Below are 12428 nucleotides of genomic sequence, written 5' to 3' on the forward strand. Positions count from 1 at the left end.
AAGCCTTTATGTGTCTGATGCAAATGACCATTTTCTACCTCCAAATGATGTGGAGATATATGATGCTTATTTGGCCGGAGGCAGGTCAGAAGGCACTAGAACATCAATAATTCAAAAGTGTGTGTGCATGAGTGTGTAAATGTGTGCATCTGAGAATGTGAGATGGTACATGTGTGTTTATGGGCGACCAAACAACACCTGATAGACCAAGTTCTTATTTTCAAATTTCAACCTCCATTTATTTGAATCAAAAAAAAAAAAAAAAAAAGAGAGAGATCAGGGTTAAATCCACTAAACTGAAATACAAAAATAAGGGACTCAAATCGAAATCAGTATATGAACACAATTTACACATACATCCAGTGCTGTGGAGCAGGATGACAGCATTGTGAAAATGACAATACTTTTGATATGGCAACAGGGGAGCTTGGTCAAGCCAAAATGTTTTGTTTAGGCAACTGCGTAATCAGCTAGGACTGTCTGTGAATTTGTGGCTTGAATCTATGTCGTTGTTTGTCCAGGTTTTAAAGCTAACAGTAAAAAAATAGAAGGGAGACTTCTCGAGAGCCATCCCAAATCCTATCTTTCAACCCCTCCCTCCCTCCCTCTCCTTCTGCCGGTCTCACCGTCTGGTCTGCTGCAGCAGGCACCCTATATACAGAAGGGGCCAATTCCATTATCCCGAGAAATTAAACAGAAACCAAACCGAGCCGTGTGCGCAATGTGGGGAGGGGTTGTAAAGGTGATTTCGCTTATCGGGAACAATGAGTTTCTTAGAAATCGTGTGTCCCACTCAGCACGAATTCTAACCAGAATGGGCGTTGTCTGTTTATATGGCCGCGCTCTCTTTTCTCTCAACACTGTATTTTGATGGAAATTCCACAGGGCGCCTTTGGTCCAGAAAAAAAACGAAAAGAAATAAAACCCAGGCCCCATCCGTGACAAACAGACAGTCCAACACCAACAGGTCCTTGCATGTGTGCGTCCGTGTGCTTGTGTGCCAGTACGTTATTGTGTGCGCAAAAGTGTGCGTCCGTGCGCTTTGGCAAAGAGGAGGCAGGGAGGGCGGGTGGAGGAGACGATATCAAACGGAATCCCTGATCACTCCTTGCCCCCGTTAACCAGAGAGAGCTCTTTGAGAATTCCACTGGCGTCTACTCGCCTTCTCTCCCGGATCATGTCCTCCAGGCTGCGAAAGACCAGAGTGTGCACCTCGCTGCCGGACAGATGCACTTTGAGGAAGTACTGCTGCTCCGCTGAGTGCGCTTCTCCCCCGGCTTTGAACTCCCGTTTCCCAAAGCGGCACCAGGCAGCGAAACTTTCCGAGTTGGTCCAGCATATCTCCTCGCTGTTCAGGCCCACGTGTCCCGCTGCGTTCTGCATCACTAGGTCAGGGGGTAGCGGCCGATAGCGGTAACGATTATTGACTATTCTCCCGTGGCGGCCGTTGCTGATCTCAAGCAGGCTGTCTTTGCGGATTTCGCCCTTGTGCAGATGAATGATTTGGTCGTCCTGCTCGAAGATGACCCAGTGGGGGGCTTGCGCGGTGGCCACCAGCTCCAGCAGGTCCCCCGGTTTGCACATAGTCAGCAAAGTTTTGGCCGAGTACACATTCAAGTCCTCGTTCTCCCGCAGCTTGGAGAAGATGCATTCCTGGGAGCAGAAAGCCGAGTACTCCACCTCGCTGACCGATAAGGGTCCCTCCTCGGTCGGGCTGTGGTCCTTGGTGAATCCGCAGTCAGACGGAGTGCGGTCGTCCACCTCCTCCTCTTCGTCAGAGAAGAAGTAGGCGACGCCGACTCGAAGCTCGTCCTTCTCCAGCCCGGACGGATCCCCCGTGGGCAGTTCGCTGTAGTTGAGGTGGGTGATCCGATCCAGTTGATTTCCCATCAATGACCTGGCAAGGGAGAGGCATGGACTGCGGTGTCTGAGGGGACAGGGAGAGAGCACGGGAATGAGAGCGGGTGTCATAAGCTGTAAAATACGGCATCAAACAAACGTGTTAAACGTTCACACAACAAGACGCGTTGTTCACAAACGCTTTGCTACATGTGGATGATTTTGCTCGGTACTGGAGAGAAGTGGAAGAAAGCCCTCAACAGTTCTCAGCACTATACAGAGAGACAGGAAAACTCGAAATAGTGCACTGATGATTTACTGCCCCTTGCCCTCTTCGCACATATGAGTCAGCCACTAATTAGAGCACAATGTATAAAAGCTGAGGTGATTCACGTGCAAACAAAAAGAAGAAAAACGGAACAAGAACGGCAGCTGAAACGGATGAGAGAAACTGCTGTAAATAAAAGGCAACCTGGTGCCTTTACGCATAGCGCATGGCAAGAGACAGTGAGGGAAGAGGATACCTGTGCGCTCCCAGGGCAAGCGGTTAAATATCCTTGTGGTCCATTAGTACAGAGGGCCGCGCAGTCCCCTGCTCTCCTTCTTTCTTTTTGTTCCTTTTCCCTTTCTTCTCACTCTTATCCCTTACTCTTCGCACCGCTCACTGTGCGGTCCGGCTGTCGTGAGCTCGTGCTTCACTTCTACCAGAGCCACCTCCGTTTAAGTACCAAGGAGAGCTCCGCCTCTCCCTCCGCGCTCCGCCTTTAGGTTGTTTTACTGGAGCACAGTCAGGGCTCCATTACCGCCCTGCCAATGAAAAATGCCGAGGAGTATGCCAGTCAATCAGATGATCCAATTAGGGGCGCTTAGGGCGGCTGGCGGCGATAGGCGACTGTTACCGTGGCATGGTTTTTGTTGTCAGAGAGCTGAGGAATTCTCTACATGATCAGCGGAGTCCGCGTATAAGTTCAAGACAGCAGTCACCTGCGATAACAACTCGCATGCCTCATGAGGAATATATGAGAAAAGTTCAGATTCCTGTGCTCTATAAACAGTTCTGCTATCTCAAAAAATACTCCTCAAACTGCATCCTTATCATATCCATACAGTTACTGCAGGACGTGACAAATGTCACAGGAGTAGGTCCCATCCTCCAGTTCCCATGAGCATCTTGTAAATTATTTCCGCATGCCTCACCTGCTTCACTACACTGCATCACTTGTACTCTCATATCTGTCAGTGTGTGCCTGGTAGAGACCATTAAGGGAGGGGCTGGAGGCAGGTGTGTGCGAGTGTGTGTGTGCAAGGCAAGAAGAAAACAAAGGAGCCTACAGAGACATTAATACAAGGTCTACAATATTTCACTTTGCACTGATGTTGCGTCTAGGAACAAAATATGTCTAAAATGAAAACCATATCAAATTTCAACCCGGCTCACTTTCTGCATAATATATTGTATACTTGCATATTGTGCATGCAAAATAAATGTGCGTGCACTTGTGCCATCTCCAGTCTGCGGTGATGTCTCCCTTTTCATCATCACCACCCAGAGCAGATAGCCATCTTGCCATTTATATCAAACCCTCTCGATGGAGGTAATGTTTTCTCTGTATACCTCTGCTTTGGAAATCTGCTTTGTGGTAGCATCTGGAGAGATCCATAGAGTAGCTTTCTTTTTCTTCTCCCAGATGGCTGGAGATAGCAGCTCTCCAGTTGCTAATATTGAACGGTCCTTGGTCTTTGTTTCCGCTGGTGACAGGCAGAGCGAGTGGAGGCTTTTTCACTAAGTGAGATATGATTGTACATATTTACACACTCTCACCCACACAAATAAAGGGCAGGCACACACAGTCACACATGTATTTCCTCCTGTGTATCTAGCCTGCCATGTGAGAGCAAGAGTGTATGCATCTGATGGATCGCCTGCAGTGAAGCTGCAAGCAGAGTGGTGCAATTCATGATGCACACTATGTATTCCTTTGTGTGTTTTTATGTACTAGAGAGTTAGAGAAATGCAGTAGCTAAAACATAGCTGCTACGTTTCAAGTATGCTGCACCCCCACCACCACCACCACCACCAAAACACACACACACACACACACATAAGGTGTCATGGGACTGTGTGCAACGGCTTTGGCTGCGGTTCCTACAAGCATGTGGTCCTGCCACCTATAATTTACATTGAGCATAAATGAGTTTCCTTTGTCGACACCGCCTCTTCTGGATAGACTCATATACTTTACTCTTTTTCGTTCACTATCTTCTTCCTCTCTCTTTTACACACACATGCACACAACTAATCATATATGCAGCTGGCGTAATAATATGGCAGGGTGCAGACAGTACTGGAATAACTACTGAGACAGGGTGATATTTCATAACCCCAATAATTGGATACGTCTCTATTCTCTAATTACTAGCTAAATCATGTAAGCCGCGGTGCCATAGCACGCAGATAAAACAGACTGACGCGCACATGTTCGTGGCCAACTGTCCACAAATTTATGTACAAATGGAGTCGTGTCTACCTCACATGTGAACGATGAGAGACTCTCAAACCAGTGTGCACACAAATGCATGTCTGTCTTTTGTAGTTACAACAGTGCAACAGTACATATAGCAGCTCATCCCACTAATGGATCTTGTAGTGCTGTACCCCTGCAAACTGTGACAAATGCGTCATAGTATTATGGACAAAGAGGCTGAGAAAGTTTTCAATATATGCAATATAAATGGAGCGTCTTTTGAAAAAGAAACAACACTACATCAAGTCATAAACCCCTGAGGCACAAGAGGTGTTTGTGTTCATGTGGAGTTGCTCTTGTGGGGTATGGAAAGACATTTTAAAGACCTGCATGCTGTATATCATTTGCTACATATGTGGCATTTTAGGATTTTATCCTCTAAATGACTAAAATAGCATATAAGAGATCACCTTTTTCTCAGTTTCTCGCTTCAACTAAAACACCAAGGTAGAGAAGAATACAATGTAAGCTTTTTGTGATACTCTATTGATCCCCGCGGACAGAATAATCTTTTTGCTTGTGCCTTTCCAGGCAGGTCAAAGACCAGGGTCAGCTAAAGAGCAGTGTCAGGTAAAATTACTACTGCTCTTGGGTGCCAGGTTTTTGGAGTTGTTGGAGACAGCCTGCTCAGTATAAGAAACAGTTAAGTGATTACGTAAAGAGCCAAACATTACATTCTGCAGAAGAGTCAGGCACCGCATAAAGGTTGCAGCTGCATAAAATTACTCAGCAATTACCTTCTCTGTCTTTGTGACATACTGTACCATGTCCCACATGTAAGTGCTGGATGAAAGTTATTTACTTCATCAGTATTACATGTGTATATATTGTTATTGCTGTAATTAATATAATCACTTTGTATGTATTTCAGCCTTAAACTTGTCAACCTATAGTTACTGGGAGATTTTGGCGATATGATGTTGGTCTGTAACATCTTATATGTCGCTAAAGAAACGCTAATCATACTAAGACAGACAAATGACTGCTGCCGTTTTCGGTCATGGATATCGCCTGAAAAATATGCATTGCAGTTATATCTTTTCATCATATCATTTCTGACTATACAGACGGTAGGCATTAACACATCATCGTCAAAATCCATAATCCCCTTGAAGTTTTCTTCCAGATTATTATTCCTTAATCAGAGCATAATGTTTTAGTGATTGGGAATTAATAGCAATGATGGTTGAGTCTTTCCATAGTTATACACTTGGTTGCACAAAATAAAACATTTACCGTGGCTCCACTGTAGCTACATTAATGTATAGAAATCATACATTTTTAAACATTTATTGAACCTCAGTATTCCTGCTGACAACATTGTTTCAAAGGAACCTGCTCAAAGACATGTTACAACGCAATGAATCAGGATTTCTGTGCATGGTGGATGGTGGCGAGCCATGGAATGTTTGTGAAACTAATCCCTTGGGCAGAGACTGTCCAATGGTGGTTGGACAACCATTAACTATCAGACACAGCAGAATCGTGGACAGTGGTCAGATACCAACTATAATCAATATGTAAAGTGTCTGGTGACTGTTGTCTTTTTGTAGCCTTCTCTAAAGTATGGAAGCCAACGTGGTTTCAACCTTGTGCTTATCTGTTCCAATCTAAACTGCAAAGCATGCCTGACTAATGACCTTACGACTATCAACATTATGTCACAAAGCTAGTAGTGTAGAATTGGCAGCACTTTATAATACAGCCAGTGACTAAGGGCACACTTCCCCTAGAATGAAATATGATTTTTTGTTTTTTATCTGAAATTAAAATTTATAAATTTTAATTTACCTACAAAAACTGGTAATGGCACTAGAATAAGAAAGAAACAATTTAGTGGGGAACATCATTTAGCAATTTTCCAGGTTATGTTTGATAACCCATGTCATTATTTTCATTCATTTCTCCCGCACCATTTCAGTGACTTCTCCACTTCCAACCTGTGTTTCCTCTTCTATCTTTTGAGATTAGTCCACATATTTTAAAGTCCTGAAAGAGTTTGCTGTTGATATAAAGTCAATAGTGAAGAGGGAGAAGAGGTAAAAAGGACTCAGCCTAATCTTACAACTTGACCCCTTTAAAAAGAAAAATCAAGGACTCAAAGGAAAAGTGATGTGCTGATGTGTTTCCTGAAAAGCTTTACAGGGTTTGTAGTTTTAAAAGCAGAACTGAAATTACCAAGTCAAATTCTTATGTTATTATATTCGGTTTCCAGATAAGGTGAGGTGCAGGTTGACTGCATTATCTGTAGGCTGGTTTAGACAGTATGCAAACTGTAGCGAATCCATCAGGGGGGCTGTGACTAATTTAATGTGTGCCACCAATTTGTGCTCAGATGTCTTCATTGCCAGCGATGTCAGGGCCACAAGCCTGTAGGCTTTAATGTTAGATATTCTTCTTGAGTTCGAAATAGGTTTGGATTTTTTGAGGCAAGCAGGTATCTTGTTGGGTTGAGTGAAGCAATATAGATGTCCATGAAGACTGGACTCAGTTGTTATGAGCAGTGGCTTAGTGGGGGGTTAGATGTGCGGGCCTACTGTTTTGTTTTTCTCCAGTTTAAAAGGTACCATTCCTCTATGAATAGTGGTGAGAGGTTAGGAATAGCTACGTTAAAAAAAAAAGCACTCAAACTGTCTGGTAGTTCAGGATCTGCCTTGGATGGGGTAGCTTAGTGTCAGCAATTGACAGCGGCTAGATTTGAAAACTGAGGCTGTGTCCGCATTGGCAGCGATGCGGTGATCAGAGACCAGAGGTCATTTCAAGTCACTACAGGCGAAATAACTGCTGGTGGCACAAAGTGAATGGGTCGCAAGATCAGCTTCTCTCTTAACTTAAGGAGAGCAATTGAAGTGGCTACCAATGACAGCAAAGGATACCGCTGATTGACAAACGACCTGGAAGTAAATACTATAGGGTTACCTAGGCAACCCAACAAGACTGGAACGTCTACAAGCCAAAATGGTTCAAAATCTTTCAGCTCCAATAACATGACCAAGGTGGTTGTTCTCCCAGGTCTTCCTGAAAAAGAGGATTTATGTTAGCAGGAAATTAGCATGCTAGTTTCCATTTAAGATTGCTTCTGACAGGAGCATTTTTAAAAAACTAGAGCCTGCAGCTCTGCTATAACTTTGGAAATAAACAAACATGGAAAACAAAAAAGCATTGAAGATTGGACAGTTATTCTATATTCTGACATATATGACTATATGCTGACATATAACGATGTGTTACCTAATAGCTAGCTACTGAGTTGTTGCTAGCCTAACATAAACGTATTAGCATGCTGAAGACTGAAGAAATTGTTCTCAATGAAAGTTTATATTGAGGGTCCCAGTCCCAGAGGGGCAGAAACAAACACCAATATATGTCAGGAAGCTGAAAACAGATCACTTTTAAGCTAAAAGAACATCTGATTTGATACATCCATAACAAGAGGCTAGCCATTAATATGCTGCTTCATGGTTTGTATTACTTGTCATGAAAACATCCTGATCCTAAGCTTAATGGCCACACTGAAAGGCCTGAGAGGAATTCTTTTATGATGTACTCATATATTTGGTGCTTGGGACATCATGAGCCCATGGGGTGTTTTGCAAATCAAGAGTTTTCAAAAACTAAGCTTAAATATCTGAGAAGCTAAGAATGAGTACTTGTTATTTTTAGGGCCTCATTTCTGTTCAGTAAAACCAGACACAGAGCATTGCAGTAGTCAGTTAAAAACATGACAGCTTCAGTCACTGACACTCTGAGCTGGAAGCCGGGCTGATACAAAATCGCTTAACAAGTGGAGAGAATGTGAATGACGTTTGAAAACATCAAGCGGCTACAGTTGCAATAACTGCTGCCACCAAAGTGGGCAGGACCAGAGTTAAACTTTTCCCAACTTCCACGCAAGCAATTGAAATGTCTATCAATGAACGTGCAGGAAACGTCTGACTAGCATGTAACCTGGTAGTCAAAACATTAGAGAGTAACCTCGGCAACCCTGGAGCGAATCCTTCCAGTGTGGATGCAGTTTATCTTTTACATATCACACAGTACAGCAGCGGTTCTCAAACTTCATCATTTGCAGATTAACTATTTTAACCTTACACCCACATACCACAAAAACAATCTCTCCTTTGCTTAGACACACAAAGCTTTTTTAAACACTGACTATCAGTAATGAAGAAATACAAACAACTTCAGTGTGTGACATTTCAGAAAAAAATAAATAAGTACAATTTTAGTGAAGCAAAGTGAAGAAGTGTCCTAAGTTGTCCAAACAAGCTTTATACTGTCAGAAGATATTCTGAGAAACATTGTGACATTTTGGTTTCTTTTCATTACTCACAGTGGTGAAGAATGCAAGCCTAAAATGCTTGGCTTGGTGTTCAGTCTTGTGATATTTGGTGCTTTGGTTTAACCTGGCAGTTATTTCACATGCTTCCATGTTTTATTAGTAGTGTAAAGGCAGTTGCACTTTATAACACAGCCCAGTAAATACTTACTGGTAGAGACACTAAATTATCCTCCTAAGATTCGAACTCTTTCATGGCATGGATTTTTAAATTCTCTTTGCTATTTGGGCTGACTGGGACCTGATGAATGTAAAAACAAAGAATTACCAGTTGTTGTTTTTTAACCTGATTTTTGTTTCTGAGAAAAATGAGAGCTACATATGAGGACATTTGTTTTACATTTTGATAGAGCAGTCGCAGTATAATGTCCTCGTTAGTGGATATCAGGTCCTTGTAGAGTAAAATTTAGTATTTTGGTCTAAACATCCCGAGATGTGATGTCCACATATGTCCTAGGAAGTTAAGAGCTTAAAGTGGCTTAAACCTCCGAATCATATTTCATAGTTACCTTCACTACTGAGGTCACGTTTTTGGTAGCGTTTGTGTACGTGTGTGTCATTCTATCTGTAAACACAATAACTCAAAAAGTTTTGAAAGAATTCTGATAAAACTGTGTCGAGTGGGGGTCATGTTTACAATTCATTAAAGTTTGACTTACATCCGCAAAAGTCTTCAAGGTCAACTTAACGATTTATTAGTTGAAAATTGATAAAAAGCCTTATAACTATAATTCTTACAAGTGTGGCGTGTAATGTCAACATATAAAAAATACTGTATAAAGATTTAAAATATTATTTCACATTTAACCTTTGACCTCTCCTTCATGGCCAATAGATTGATCTGACAGTCAAAGTGATAGTAATGATATACAGAACTATTTAAAACTGTTTCTTACTGCCATTGTTTTTATTGACAACATTTAAGGTTATTGGAACTGATATATGTGGATGTCTAAAATATTACATTGTTTTGTGATATTTTCATATTTACATATCAATACTTAGTATCCATTACCTACTCCTACATAATGTTTGTGTAATCATAAACATCTGTTATGCTACCCTTATCTAGTTTTTAACTCCACTTCAAAACTTCTTAAAGTATGTTTGAAAAGAACAAAATAAACACAATTTGTATATAAATATATATACATACTACTACTACTAAAATTATACTACTTATAATTTAATTATTTCTCCTGTCCTGTAAAATGCCTAAAGTTATTCATTTCTTTAAATTACTTACAACCAGAGATGGGCAGTAACGCGTTACTATAATCCGATTAGTTTTTTCAAGTAATGAGTTAAGTAAGGGATTACTATTGCAAAAAAGTAATTAGATTACTGTTACTTTCCCGTAAGCATGCTGCATTACTGCGTTACTAAACCGTGATTTTTTTTGTAAGAGTGTCTCATGACCAGCGTGCGATGTCCGTGGCAGCAACAGACGTGTGCAGATCAACGATGGATAATATGGATTGTGGGAGAGAGAACGACAATGCAGCGTTTAAAGATTGGAAGTACTGACATTACTTTGAGTTTGTTACCTTAAAAAGTGACAAAAACATTAGCGTCTGCTGTACACTCTGCATAGGAAGAAAACTTCTTTCTACAGTGAAAAATTAAACGTTATATCAGAACAAGCACTTTGAACACTGTCATGGGAAAGTGAAATTCACAGAGAAACCCCCGGATCCCCCCACTGACCGCTGCAGCACCGGGCAAACCTGCACCACCCCACTCCTGCTAAACAGGTGTAAATAGACGTAAGAGCGACAGTACTTACTGCCGCTGAATGATGATGTTATTTATTTTCTGCCGTGTTTTACTTGCATCTATTTGAAAGAGCGAGTGTAAACACAAAAAATTATTTTATTTTATATGCTGGAATATGCAGAAAATAGGTTTGAATCTTAAAACAATTTCTTCAGGTCAGAGAATGTTGCACATAATTTAATTTTTGCTTGATGCAATGTGCATAAAATTAAATGATTAAAACTAATAAGACAATTAAACTTTGTTTTTTCATTTGATTCAATTTAATATGATGGATTATGCAAAGAAAATGTCTATTGCTTTATTGCGTATTATGGTCGTGTATCATATTTTAAAAAGTAATAAAGTAACTAAATTAAAAGAAGATTTGAAAATAAGTAATCAGTAAAGTAACAGGATTACTTTCTAAGAAGTAATTACTAATTAGTAACTAATTACTATTTTCAAGTAACTTGACCAACACTGCTTACAACGTACTCTGTTTCTTCTTTCCTTTAAAACTTAAGTTGTTACCCCCTTATAAGTAGCTATAAATACTGGTAGAGACACCAGAATAACTGCATTTTAATTTCCGATAAAATACATTGAACTCTATTTAATATGAGTAAAATTACATCCTCAGTTATGGGTTGTTTTATAAAGTGCTACCTAACAAACACCTTTATTCAGCTTTATTCGGCCAACTTTGGGAGTCACTGCTACATATGTTGTTTTATGGTGGCTGTCAACTGATCCAAGCTGAAACACACCTGACCTAACTTGACTCCATTCGTTTTTGCCATCCACCCAAAATCAGTAATATGTGTCTCTTCTTTAAGCGGGGTAAAAGGTCAATTTTTCCCCTCACTTTACAATCTATTTTTTATGAGAAATGAGAAATAGGCGCAGTATAGTTCAGTAGGACTCTGACTCTGCCTGCAGACTTGCTCTAACAGCAATACAATCTGTATTTCTTTCTAATTTCTCTCTCTCTCAGCTACCTTACTTTTGATTGTCATGAGATATTGTACATGAGCCAAAAATGTAGATTAAATATGCAGATAAAAAAAAGGTGCTGGAAATCAGCTGGGCTGTCCTGTCATATTAATTGTACCATAAATAGAAGATGTTTGCCATCATGAACAAGCATCTGTTCCTCCTAGTAATAACAGACAAACAATTAGAGAGGATGGATGTTACTTTAAAAGACGAAGCCAAGAGTTTGGTTCTTTTCCGGAAAGGGCATAAACAGGGCGAATGCGCTTGCTTTTAGTTGCTTATTGGTTGTTTGACATTATAGCTTTAACAGAAATGTCTAAACATTTGAGTCTTTTATTGGCTGAAGACCCTGGTTCATGTCCAGACAGTCACATATGGCATCAAGCTGTCCCAAGACATCTTGCAATTCAACAAGGGAAGAAATTGGAATAGTTTGGTCACGAAACATTCCTTTTGCCAATATGAAGAATTGAATTGGCAAAAGTGTTTCTGTACAACACCAGTTCCAAGAAATTCTCCCTCCGTGTTTCTCCAGATACAGCCAGAGCTCCTATTGTGATACAAAACAACTTCATTTGTTGCACTGTTTGTTTGTTTTTGTGCAACAATGTCCATCTACTCTAAAAATGCTATGAATGTGTTTGTGATCGTTAGATTTTGTTGTCAGTCACTTGTGTTTATTTTCTTATTTCTTTTTATTATCAAACATAGGACAGGCAGTTTAGTCACATCTTGAGATTATATATATTTTTAGCTGTATTTTATCAGAAAACTTCAGACCCAATCAGCGAATATATTCTTGGAAACCGTTATATTTGTGTGTTGGCGGGTGTGCGCGATCCAGTGTGTTCCAACTCTGTCTGTATTCCATTCAAAAGTAGGTCCTCCTTCAGGTTTTATCTGCTCTCCACAGGCAGCAGACTGTGAGTCACTCAGGAGGCAATATCTGACACATCTGAACTCCATCTGGC

General features: G+C 40.7%; 1 protein-coding gene across 1 annotated transcript; it reads right to left on the minus strand.

The window, feature by feature from the left end:
• Positions 1–238: 238 nt before the first annotated feature.
• On the minus strand, positions 239–2520 carry lratd1 (LRAT domain containing 1). Its single transcript, XM_006797203.2, has 2 exons — positions 2364–2520; positions 239–1927 (listed from the first exon to the last, which is right to left on the minus strand). The coding sequence occupies exon 2, from the start codon at positions 1888–1890 to the stop codon at positions 1102–1104; it is 789 nt and encodes a 262-aa protein (XP_006797266.1). The 5' UTR covers positions 1891–1927; positions 2364–2520; the 3' UTR covers positions 239–1101.
• Between the last annotated feature and the right edge of the window lie 9908 nt (positions 2521–12428).

Source organism: Neolamprologus brichardi, chromosome 15 (genome assembly GCF_056152115.1).
Source record: "Neolamprologus brichardi isolate AB-2024 chromosome 15, ASM5615211v1, whole genome shotgun sequence".
In the NCBI taxonomy this organism is placed as follows: Eukaryota; Metazoa; Chordata; class Actinopteri; order Cichliformes; family Cichlidae; genus Neolamprologus; species Neolamprologus brichardi.

What these genes read in the sequence shown, in the direction of transcription:
- lratd1 (XM_006797203.2), bottom strand. Translation starts at nt 1,890, where the DNA reads ATGGGAAATCAACTGGATCGGATCACCCACCTCAACTACAGCGAACTG.